Source organism: Musca domestica, unplaced genomic scaffold (assembly GCF_030504385.1).
Source record: "Musca domestica strain aabys unplaced genomic scaffold, Musca_domestica.polishedcontigs.V.1.1 144, whole genome shotgun sequence".
Taxonomy (NCBI): Eukaryota; Metazoa; Arthropoda; class Insecta; order Diptera; family Muscidae; genus Musca; species Musca domestica.
This window is the reverse complement of record NW_026712199.1, coordinates 1408479-1421695: the sequence shown is the minus strand read 5'-3', so window position 1 is coordinate 1421695 and position 13217 is coordinate 1408479. Positions and strand designations below refer to the sequence as shown.

The window sequence follows — 13217 nt, the reverse complement described above, 5'->3', positions numbered from 1 at the left end:
TCTATAGAAAAAAAAGTCAATTCAGCGGACTTTTTTTTCTATAGAAAAAAATTCCGCTGAATTGTTTTTTTTTTGCTATTTTATTTTCTAAAAAATTCCGCTGAATTGTTTTTTTTTTTTTTTTTTCCATCTAAAAAAAAGTCCGCTGAATTGTTTTTTTTTTTCTATAGAAAAAAATTCCGCTGAATTGACTTTTTTTCTGTCGAAAAAAAAGTCCGCCGAATTGACTTTTTTTCTATCGAAAAAAAAGTCCGCTGAATTGACTTTTTTTCTATCGAAAAAAAGTCCGCTGAATTGACTTTTTTTCTATCGAAAAAAAGTCCGCTGAATTGACTTTTTTTCTATAGAAAAAAAAAAACCGCTAAATTTGCTTTGTTTCTATAGAAAAAATTCAGCTGAATTTGCTTTGTTTCTGTAGAAAGAATTCGGCTGAATTTGCTTTTTTTCCGTAGAAAAAATTCCGCTAATTTGACTTTTTTTCTATAGAAAAAATTCCGCTAAATTGACTTTTTTCTATACAAAAAAAAAAAATCCGCTGAATTTATTTTTTTTCTATACAAAAAAAAGTCCGCTGAATTGACTTTTTTCTATACAAAAAAAAAGTCCGCTGAATTGACTTTTTTTCTGTAACAAAAAATCCGCTGAATTAGCTTTTTCCTTTAGAAAAAAGTCTTCTGAATGACATTTTTCCTTTAGAAAAAAGTCTTCTGAATGACATTTTTTCTATAGAAAAAAGTCCAATGAATTGTATTTTTTCTGTAGAAAAATCCCGCAGAATTGACTATTTCTAGAGAAAACAAAATCAGCCGAATTGTTATTTTTCTATAGAAAAAAGACAGTTAAATTGATTTTTTATAAAAAAAAAATCCACTGTCTTGTCTGTGATTTATAAAAAGTCCGCTGAAATGTCTTTTTTCTATAGAAAAGAGTTTAATGTATTCATTTTTTTAAAAAAATATTTTTTAATTTTTTTTATAAAAAAATCCTCCACTTGATATTTTCTATAAAAAATTGATTCTATTTTTAATTTACATTTTTTAAAAAATATTTTTTTAATTTTTTTTTTTTATAAAAAAAAATCCTCCGTTTGATATTTTCTATAGAAAAGTTCATTTAATCATAGAGAAACTTTGCTCAAATGACTTATCTTAAAAATATTAGTTTAGCCTTTCTCTATAGAAAAAATTTCCTTGAATTCAATTTTCTATTGAAAATTTTGCGGTATTGATTTTTTGGCTACGCCCATGTCGGCGTCAAAACATCAATTTTTTTCAAAAGAATCCAAAACAAAACGATCCATTCACTAATCCTGTTCCATTGAGCTCTCAAAAAATAACGATACCGTACCTCCAGACACTCATAACACTGATCATTTATGGCGATTACGCTTAAAAGCCATCTAAATGGCTGAATGCAGTTTTGCAGCAAGCCGAAAGACCCAGCATATGTGTACCAATGAATTTCATCAGCCAAATCTGCAAGACAGTAAGCCAGACTTAGCCATAACGTGGATTACCTTACCTTACCTTTGTCGTCCAAAGACAGGTTTGCTAGAGCTTGGCAGCAGGTCCCCGATCACCAGCTACCTCGATATTTTGAATAAATTCCAAGTTAAAATAAATAAAACATACATTCAACATAGATCCAGTCTTTTAATAATTCTTGTTATTTATTTTTATTGTTGTTGGTGTTGTGGTTTCCACACACACACACATATATATACAAATAATATTAAGTACCTACATTCTTTATTCATTCATTCTTTTTCACTCACTTGCTTTGAATAGATTTCAATGCAATTCTGATTTTCTGCCACCACTTCTTGTGGAGATTTTCAAAACAAAAATCCAAACACTTGGCGTTCCACAGAACTGGTGGCCAATCATTCATTCGTTGAGTATAATTATGGCTTAAGACTATTATAATAAAAATAATAAAAAAAAACATTCTTTAATAAATTAAAAAAAATACATAATTTACATTTTAAGACAAAAAATTACAATTTCAGATAAATGTATTTAAAAAAAAAAATAACGTTTGCAACGAAACAAGTCACTTACATACCTACAGACGGCTGGCTACACACATACATACACACATAATTCTAGTTACACTATGAAACAAATATTGCTTAACTTAAATGAAAACCTAAATCGAAGAAAAAATAATCAAGTTGTTGTCCCCTCCGCTACACTCCCCTACGGCAAAAGACCTACTGCATTTTACAAATGCAGCCAGACTCCACTGAAGGTGGACGAGACCACAAATATGCTGTCCAAAAAAAAACACACATACAAACAAACAAAGAAAACATACATACAGGTTGTTCATATGTACATGAGTGACGATGCCATGGCATTATTGGGGGTATGAAAAAGTTAAATTCGGCAAAATTTTTCTAATCGATTTATGAAAATCTCTATATGGAATAGTGAATTCAGATAATTTTTTCTAATTTTATAGAACTTAGAAATTTCGAAGACAGTTAAATTAATTCATTTAAGAGTTTTTTTTATAAAAAATTTAAAATTTTTATAGAAAATATCAAATTTTTTATAGAAAATTTCAAATTTTTATAGAAATTTTTAAAAAAAATTTAAATTTTTTTTTAGAAAATTTCAAATTTTTTTATAGAAAATATCGAATTTTTATAGAAAATTTCAAATTTTTTATAGAAAATTTGAAATTTTTTATAGAAAATTTCAAACTTTTATAGAAAATTTGAAATTTTTTATAGAAAATTTCAAACTTTTATAGAAAATTGCAAATTTTTTTAAAGAAAAATTTCAAATTTTTTATAGAAAATTTCAAACTTTTATAGAAAATTTCAAATTTTTTATAGAAAAATTTCAATTTTTTATAGAAAATTTTAAATTTTTATAGAAATTTTCAAAATTTTCAAAATTTTTCATAGAAAATTTCAAATTTTTATAGAAATTTGCAAAATTTTCATAGAAAATTTCAAATTTTTATAGAATTGTATTTGAAGCATTTTTCTATAGAAACATTGTATTTCGAAGCAGTTTTCTATAGAAAAATTGCATTTCAAAGCAGTTTTCTATAGAAAAATTGTATTTGAATTCCAACACATTTTTCTATAAAAAAATTGAATTCCAATACATTTTTGAATTCAGCCACTCTGTTTAATAAAAAAATATAATCAGCCACAATTTTAACAAAAAAAATCAATTTCAATTTTTCTATAGAAAAATGTCATTCTGTAAGAAAAATTCCAAAATGAAATGTTTCTATAAAACAAATATTCTAGAAAAGTTTTTTCAATAAATATAATCGCAGAAAAATCGAATTCTTTTATAGAAAAAAATTTGTTTAATTGGATTCTTCCATGGAAAAATTTAGCTGAAGTGGATTTTTCTATAGAAAAAATTTCTGAAGTAGATTCTTCCATGAAAAAAGTTCGCTGAAGTAGATTCTTCATGGAAAAATTTAGTTGAAATGGATTCTTCATGGAAAAAGAAATCCTGAACTGGATTTTTCTATAGAAAAAGAAATCCTGAAGTGGATTTTTCCATAGAAAAATTTTACTGAAGTGGATTTTTCTATAGAAAATTTTACTGAAGTAGATGTTTCTATAGAAAAAGTTTGCTGAAGTAGATTCTTCATGGAAAAAATTCAGCTGAAGTGTATTTTTCTATAGAAATATTTTGCTGAAATAGATTTTTCTATAGAAAAATTTTGCTGAAATGGATTTTTCTATAGAAAAAAAGCTCAAAGTGGATTTTTCTTTAGAAAAATTTTGCTGAATTGGATTTTTCTATAGAAACATTTTGCTGAAGTGGATTTTTCTATAGAAAAATTTTGCTGAAGTGGATTTTTTCTATAGAAAAATTTTGCTGAATTGGATTTTTCTATAGAAAAATTTAGCTGAAGTGGATTTTTCTATAGAAACATTTTGCTGAAGTCGATTTTTCTATAGAAAAAAATAGCTGAATTTAGTTCTTCTATAGAAAAATTTCACGAAATAGGATTTTTCCATAGAAAACTTTCACGAAATTTGATTTTTCTACAGAAAAAGTTTACAAAATTCGATTTTTCTATAGAAAATTTTCACGAAATTCGATTTTTCTATTGAACAATTTTGGGTAATTGGATTTTTTCAATAGAAAACTTTCGCGAAATTAGATTTTCCCATAGAAAAATTTTGCGAAATTGGATTTTTTCCATAGAAAAATTTCACGAAAATGAATTTTTCTTTTATAAAAGATTAGGTAAATTTTGATTTTTCTATAGAAAAAAATGTTTTCTATAGAAAAATGTTTTCGCATTGTATCGGAAATATTTGTCAAATTGTCTGATTCAATACGTTCAATAGGAAATATTGAGAGCTACGGTATTTTCTGTTAATGAAATTTGTTGACTCAGAGTTTCCTTTAAAAAAACTAGCTGAAAAGACTACTTATGGACACTTAACTGAATTGGATTTTTCCAGCCTTCTTTTAAAAACCTAGGTGATTTTTTTTGTTATAAAAACCTAGCTGTATAAAGTATTTTGAAAAACCTAGCTGAATTAAATTTTTGGCTTTAAGACCTATTTAAATTAAATAGTTCTTGGTGAAAGCCTAGCTGAATCGAGTTCTTCAAGACTAAGCTTAATCGAGCGTTTCATTTTAAAATTTTCGCTGAATTGTTTGCTATAAAAAAAAACCTTGCCGAATTAGTGTAAACACCTAGCTGAATTGAGGGCTTCGTTGTAGGAATTTAGCAAAATTATATTTTTTCTTCTTCTTTATTCTACTAAAACCTAGCCTAAAACTTTGCTGAATTGAGGACTTCTTTGTCTGACTAAATTGGGTTTCTCTATTTAAAAAACGAGCAGAATTGATTTTTGCCACAAAAAAAAATCGAATGGATTTTTTTTGTCTACAGGCAACCCTTTTTATACCTTCAAATTTTTTCCTTAAAAAACCCTAGAAAAACAAAAAAAAAATCAGCCGAATTCCGATTTTCTTCCCATTTTTGTTTTATAAAAAATTTAAGTGATTAATTTCGAATCGAATTAATTTTTTTTTTTGTCTATAGACAACCCTTTTGCAGTATCAATTTTTTTTTTCATAAGAAACCTTAGAGTCTCAATCAAAAAAAAAAAAAAAAAAAAAAAAAAAAATCAGCTGAATTCCGATTTTCTTTCAATTTTAGCTTTATGAAAAAATTTAAGTGATTAATTTCGAATCGAACAAATCGAATTGATTTTTTTGTCTACTGATAGCTTCAATTTTTTTTCGTTAGAAACCCTAGATTATCTTTGAAAAAAAATCTGCTGAATTCCGATTTTCGAATCGAATTGATTTTTTTTTTTTTTTTTGTCTATAGACAACCCTTTTTTAGCTCCAATTTTTTTTATCGCAAGAAACACTAGGTTCTCACTAAAAAAATTCAGCTGAATTCTGATTTTCTTTCCATTTTTGCTTTATAAAAAAATTTAAGTGATTTATTTCGAATCGAAAAAAACCTAAATTATTTTTTTTTTTTTTTTTTGTCTACAGACAACCCTTTTTATAGCTTACATTTTTTCGTAAGAAACCCCAGATTCTCATTAAAAAAAATTCAGCTGAATTCCGATTTTCTTTCCATTTTTGCTTTATAAAAAAATTTAATTGATTAATTCCGAATCGAAAAAATCGAATTGATTTTGTTTGTCTACAGACAACCCTTTTTATAGCTTGAATTTTTTTCGTAAGAATCTCTAAATTCTCACTAAAAAATTCAGCTGAATTCCGATTTTCTTTCCATTTTTGCTTTATAAAAAAAAATTAAGTGATTTATTTCGAATTGAAAAAATCGAATTGATTTTTTTTTTGTCTACAGACAACCCTTTTTATAGCTTCAATTTCTTTTTTGTAAGAAACCCTAGATTCTCACTAAAAAAACTAGCTGAATTCCGATTTTCTTTTCATTTTAGTTTTATAAAAAAAAAATTAAGTGATTAATTTCTTAGTTATGACTACTTAGGTTCTCCTTAAAAAATTCAGTCCATTTTTGATTTTTTTTTTAACTAAATTGCCCTTTTCATTTAAAATCCTTCAAATATTTTCCCAACATTTTTCTGTTTCTCTGCTACAAGAAAATTATTTCCAATCCAGAAAAAAAAATTAAAAATTAAACTAAATTTGCTTTTTTGAGTAAAAAATTCGATGAAGTGACTTTTCCTCTATAAAACGCTTGCTGAATTACTATGCCTTTCTCAAAACTCTTCTCAAATGCAGAATCGTGTCTCAAACTCCCATATTTAAGCATTGCATTGCACTTTTCCCTACCCCCAATACCCAGCTGGCATCGAACACACAACCCCATTGCAACACATTCCATGCAACGTGATCAACTCACTTCTGCATTCGCAAGCTTTTCTTGTCTGCTTCGTTTTTCTTTTGGACAGCGGCTGGTGGCTAACCAAATATGGTTAAGACAAGAATTTACAGGCCAAATTGAAATTCAAAATTAGAGAAGAAACAAAAAAAAAATAGCTAAATAAACGCTTACAACTAGACAAAATATCATTAACGAAAATGAAGAAAAACAATTTGTTGTTGTTTTTACACGCAATTTCATTGGTTCGCCAATGATTTTCCTTTGCGTTCGGCATGAGAGTTGGTTGGTTGGTTGGGTGTTTTCATTTTTCAACCAAAAATGAAAATCCAGATTTTGGCGAAACTGCAGCTTTGTTGTCGTTGAGGCATGCAGTCGGGACATGCAGCTTGAGTCGGCCTGGCTGCTTGGCTGGTTGATGATGATGAGGATGATGATGCTAATTATTCCTCTTGGGGATGGATACGACGTTGATGCTGATGACGTTGAGACGATTGACTACTTTCACTCCTTTATGGCACATAACCATAATTGTGATAGGTTTGAGCATATTGGGCTTGCTGTTGGGCCGCGGCGGCAGCCACCGCTGCTGCTGTGGCATGGGGATGTGGCAAGTAAGGCAGTGTACCAAATGTATAGGCTGGCAAGACGGGCGGTGAGGAATTGGTCTTACCCGAGGAATTGGCCGGTGACGCCGAAGGTTTGGCTGGCGGCTTGGGCGCCACATTCGAATTCAAACGCATGGGTCTTCTGACAAATATGTGGGCCACATAGTGACTTATAATATAGGCAATGACACAGCCCAAGATCAGGCCACCCAAAACATCAGACCAATGATGCCAATAGTCGGAGATACGCGACAAGGCCACATACCAGGCAAACATGATGAAGGTGAATTGCAGCAGGTGTTTCATGAGTTTCGAGGCTCTGGTACTGAGTGCAGCCTGCAGATAAAAGGCCAAATACAACATGGAATAGAAGAAAACACTCGAATGGGCACTGGGAAATGATTGGCCCACCTGGCCCAGCGTGGACTCGGTGTGATTTTGGCCCAAACATTGATAGTCCTCAATGTAACGGCCATAATTAAATGAATCCTTGCAGGTCGAACCATCCGGCATTTGTGGCTGGCAGACGGCAAAAAAGTGGGGTCTCAAACGACCCACTGTCTTCTTGGTTATATGGGTGGCCACCAGTGTCAAAGCCAACCCGAAAAGGTAATAACCTATCTGGGCATAGCAGTGCATCAAACGTTCGGCCACACGACAACCGCTCTGCTTGCTGGCATTCGATTGTGGTGATTTGCGTTTTTCACAGCTGCTCGCTGCCGGCAGCGGAGAAAGTTGCTTAAATAATTCTATTACCATAATCACGGAGCAGGGCACGGCCAAGACAATGCCCACCATCATGGGCACCGTTATGGTGCTTTCACGATAGGGATACTGCAGTGACTCATCGTTGCAGAAGAAGCCTCGTTTGTGGGGTTTTAGCCATTTGCGTAATCCCAGTTCGCACAGGCAGACGCCGACAAAGATCACCAGGTCGAAGGCAATGCGGGCAATACTTTTCAAACGTTTCATGGTCGCGAGCGATTCTTAGAAACCGAAATACGAACCGAAATATGACTATGAATCACTTGAGAAAAAATTAGTTTTCAAAATTTTTCCAATTTTTTTTTCTCAACACAATTTCCGTTTTTTATATTCTTCTTTTTCGTTAAAGGCTTTTGCGCAGTCGCAGTAGGTTTTCGATATTTTCTCGTTTTTCTTTTTAGTTTTTTTTTTTTTATTTCAGTAAATTTTCCATTTCAATGTAGGCGCAACACCCGACCTTCTTCGTTTAGGTTTTCGTAATGACTAAACCGTCAGCTCACAACATTGGCTCAGATGAAGGTGGCTGGCAGGCTGGCTGGCTGGTTTTTACGCTTCCAAGACACCAGCCAGCCAGTCATTCAGCCAAACAACCTGTCTCCAGCTGCTGCTGGTGCTCAGCCATTCACTCTTTTTTTGTTTGTTGCTCATTTTTATTTTAAGACCAGGTTACCACTCTTACCTACCAAACAATGCTCACAAAATGTTTGGGCGTTTGTTGTGTTTTTTTTTTTTTTTTTTTTTGCTATCCAAAAATTATGTTTATATTTTTATTGTGGTTGTAGTTATTTTTGTTTACCGCTCTTCTATGCAAAAACGTTTACTACCTCTCTATCTCTCTCCCTCTCTCTTGCCCTCTCACACTACAACTTGTTTATTTTGTAAAACAATACACCAAACCACCTCTGGGAAAGACCCACACTCATTTTCTCAATCAATCTCAGCTATGCGAATGGAATTCTGCACAATGGGTTCGATCAGACTTACAACTGGCTTAAGGGAGATCTTCAGGGATTTTTTGTTGGTCCTGTGATATTCTTTTGATTCAATGTGAATGGGAATTTCATGGATCAAGGAGAGGATTTTCGCTTAGACATACCTGTTTAAATTGTTGGTATCATGAGGTTGGAATCTAAAGAGTGTAGACACATAACACTATGCAACACAAAAAACAAGTTAAAAAGCTTCGGTCGGTTTTGCCGACAGATTTATACCCTCAGCCAATGTTCGATTATTTTAAAATCTTTTGACTTCTTGTTTGATTGATAAAATGTTTAAACCTTTATGCAGTTGGTTCCGAAGTAATTGGCCAATATTAGCCATTTCTTGACGGACCTAAATAAATATAATATAAATATTGCGACGTGCTAGGTTTGGACTGTGTTGTGTTAATGGAAATTTTGGAATGTACCAAGTCATGAATAGAATCGGATGTCAATTTCGCTTTTTATGAGCTTCATGGATTTTCAAAATGTTGAGCCTTTGTGGGGGGAGGTACCAGAATGAGTGGACCGATATATCCCATCTTCACAACGGATCTTTTGTTAGTGGAAATAATGGGATGTTTGAAATATAAAGACAGCCTGATTTCGGGCTTTTTAAATGTTTTGGTTATTCAAAACTTTGACCCCTTGTGGGGTCTTAACACCAGATCTTGGATTTAGGAAAATATTGGAATGTGTGAAATTTTAAGACAGTCGAATTCTAACATCACATTATAATTATTCAAAATGTTTACCCTTTGTGGGGGAGGTACTTGATGGAGTGGATAAATAATATTCATTTTTGTACCAGACCTAGAACCGATGAAAATATTAGGATTTGCCAAGTTGGAGCAAACCCGGATTACCGCTTCTCTTTCTGCGCAGAAAAAAACATTTTTTTTTTTTGAAAATTTTGACCTTATATGGGGGAGTTACCAGAAATAGTGGACCGATATTGTCCATCTTAACACCAGAACGTGGGTTAATATAAATATTGGGATGTGTGAAATTTGAAGACAATCGGGCTCTTACGTAAAATTTTATGAGAGTTGTGATTATTTAAAGTTTTGACCCTTTGTGGGGGAGGTATTTGATGGAGTAGACCGATATTGTCCATTTTCACACCTAACCTAGCAAGGACGCAAATATTAGGATATGCAAAGTTGGAACAAAATCAGATTATCCTTTCTCTTTCTGTGCAAAAATTTTTTTTTTTTTTTGAAAATTTCGACCTTTTGTGGGGAGGTACCAGAGGGAGTGGACCGATATATTCTATCTTAACACCGGAGATTGGGTTAATATAAATATTGGGATGTGTGAAATTTAAAGACAATCGGACTCACATTTTATGAGAGTTGTAATTATTCAAAATGTTGACCATTTTTGGGGGAGGTACTTGATGGAGTGGACCGATATTGTCCATTTTCACACTTAACCTAGCACGGATGCAAATATTAGAATATGCAAAGTTGGAACAACTTCAGATTATCCTTTCTCTTTCCGTGCAACAAATTATATCCTTTGAAAATTTTGACATTTTGTGTGGGACGTACCAGAAGGAGTGGACCGATATTGCCCATCTCCGAACTCGATCTAAGTTTGACAAAAATATTACGATGCACCAAGTTTGGATCAAATCGGATACTCCCTTCGAGAGTTATCGTGCGCACCAGCCTGCCAGACAGACAGACGGACGGACGGACGGACACCTGTAGATCGATTCCAAATGTTCTGAAACGGATTTGGTCCAAAGAGACCTAGGGTCTAAAACCGTTATTTCGACTAGGCACGTTTTGACCGTATCAAATGATATATACCCTCTGTAGCCATATGGCTGAGGGTATAATAACAAGAAAATGGGCTACATACTGAAAGTAGAGCTAAAAAGTAAAAAAGTTGTAAGTTCGGCCGGGCCTTACCTTTAATACCACCCACCATTTGGGACGAATTTGGCAATTTAAAAAAAAAAAACAAAACATAAAAATTATGTTAAAATTTTAAAAATACCGAATGTAGCGATTATGTATGGGTCCACACGACAACGTGGACCTGCATAGGCTGTAGTATCCATTACTAACTTCAAATACCAAATTTGAAACAATTCCAGTGAATAATGTAGCTAAAATCATCAAAATACCGAATATCGAGAGGTACCCTTATATGAGGGCTATATGAAGACCTGGACCTGCACAGACAATTTTCTGACTTAGGCTGTAGTGTCCATTACGAATCTTAAATACAAAATTTGAAACATTTCCAGCAAATAATATCGCTAAAATCATTAGAATACCGAATATTGGGAGGTATATATGGGGTATATATGGGTATATATGGGGGCTATTCGAAGACGTGGACCTGCAAAGACAATTTTCTGTCATAGGCTGTAATATCCATTGCGAACTTCTAATACTAAATTTGAAACAATTCCGGTTAATAATGCCGCTAAAATCATCAAAATACCGAATATCGGGAGATACCGTTATATGGGGGCTATACGAAGACGGGGACCTGCATAGACAATTTTCTGGCACAGGCTGTAGTATCTATTGCGAACTTCAAATACCAAATTTGAAACAATTCCGGTAAATAGTGTCGCTAAAATCATCAAAATACCGAATATTGCGAGGTACCGTTATATGCGGGCTATACCAAAACGTAGACCTACATGGCCCATTTTCAGTACCTAAAGTCCGGCAGGCATATTATACATATGAGTAAAATTTTATGAACCTACTTCATTGCGTTCGGAAGCTAGAGTGATTTCCAAAGACGGACAGACTATGGTGGAGGTTATAATAACGTTGCTATACGAAAATGGACCCCCGTATCACCCATTTTTTCATAATATTAAGAAATACTCCATCTTTAACTGCGTTAGGCCTGCTTCAGAACATTCCCTTTTTTTCACTGTTTTATGTCCTTTTAAAATATCCCTTAAAAATCCTTTCCTATGAAAATATGCTCAGTAAAATCTTGGCTTTTAATGCCGAAAAATCCCACTGTGCAATTATAATCGCTCAGTGGTTAGCAAAACACCTATAAATGTTTTTGCTCGTGTTGAGGCGCACACACATGATACCGCTCAGAGTCGAGGCACGTTACTTTGGTTACTACGCTCGCAAGTGGTATGTTGGAGCGTTGTGACTTATGACTGTTGGTTAGGTTGTTCGATTGTTGCTTTTTTTTTGCTGTAAACATTAGCAACACTAGTTGGGGGGGGGGGGTACTGAACACCAGAATATGTTTTGTTTATACCAATATTTAATTTTTCTTTTCTTTTTTTGTTCAAGAGCCTCACTTGGTCATCAGCTGTTTTTCTGTTGTTGTATGCATTTCTTTGCGTTTTGTTTTCTACTTTTTTTGTTGTTTGTGTTTCTGTTTCTCTGGCGTCTATTTCTGAAAACGGTTCTTCGCACATGGCTGTGAATCAGAAGATGTGATTTCTCATTGATGCGATCGATGTTCGTTTGCTATTCTTGGTTTGATGTATTCTTTGTCGTTGTCTTGTTTTGGGGTTTTTCTTACGTCTATTGTTTGACGTTATTTGCATTTTTGTGAAATTTCGAAATGTCCATAAGTGGAAGGCTATTTAACATACGTGACTATCAACAGGTATGCCGTGAAGAATGAAAATCGAATTTTCAAAAAACTTTGAATACCCTCCACCATTTGGTACAAATTTAACAATTTTCAAAAAAAAAAAAAAAAATAAAATCCGTTAAAAATTCTGTTAAAATCTTACAAATACCGAATGTAGCCGTATATTAGGATCTATATGACGACGTGGACCTGCATAGGCAACTTTTGTCACAAGCTATTACAATATGCAAATGCGAATCTTGAAAAAAAACCTTTTTATAATGTAGCTAAAATCATCAAAAAAAAAAAAACGAATATAGGCAGGTATCATGGGGGTTATAAAACGTGGACCTACACAGACAATTTTCTGTCATAGGCTGTAGTATTCATTACGAACTTCAAATACCAAATTTGAAACAATTCCGGAGAATAATGTCGCTAAAATCGTCAAAATACCGAATATCGAGAGAGGTACCGTTATATGGGGGCTATACGAAGACGTGGACCTATATGACTCATTTTCTGTCGTAGGATGTAGTATCCATTACGAACTTCAAATACCAAAATTTAAACAATTCCGGTAAATAAAGTCGCTAAAATCATCAAAATATATAATATGGGGCTATACGAGGACGTGGACCTACATGGCCCATTTTCATCAAAATTATTCCAGTGGCAGCTCATAATCTACAAAAGCATTTTAGTGAGAATTTTCCAAAAAAAAAGTTATTCGTGATGGAATTCAAGCGTGATAGTGTGATTTCTTTATATTTGGCTGGAAAACCACAAGTGGCTATCGTTAGAGCACTCCAGCTTTTAAATGTGAATAAATCTTTTGTGTCTCGTACCATCGCTCGTTACCGTGGTACTAGTAGCGTAGCCCGACGTCAAGAAAGTGGACGGAAGAAAACAGCAATATTCAGCAGGAATGGTTCGTAAAGGAAAGAAGCGACTTGATCGA

The 13217-nt window shown here is 33.0% G+C and overlaps 1 protein-coding gene across 1 annotated transcript; it reads right to left on the bottom strand.

Annotated features, from left to right (window-relative positions):
* Positions 1-4278: 4278 nt before the first annotated feature.
* LOC131801185 (putative phosphatidate phosphatase) lies at positions 4279-8168 on the bottom strand. The gene has a single exon (XM_059119399.1). The coding sequence runs from the start codon at positions 7902-7904 to the stop codon at positions 6837-6839; it is 1068 nt and encodes a 355-aa protein (XP_058975382.1). The 5' UTR covers positions 7905-8168; the 3' UTR covers positions 4279-6836.
* Positions 8169-13217: the final 5049 nt, after the last annotated feature.

What these genes read in the sequence shown, in the direction of transcription:
- LOC131801185 (XM_059119399.1), bottom strand. Translation starts at nt 7,904, where the DNA reads ATGAAACGTTTGAAAAGTATTGCCCGCATTGCCTTCGACCTGGTGATC.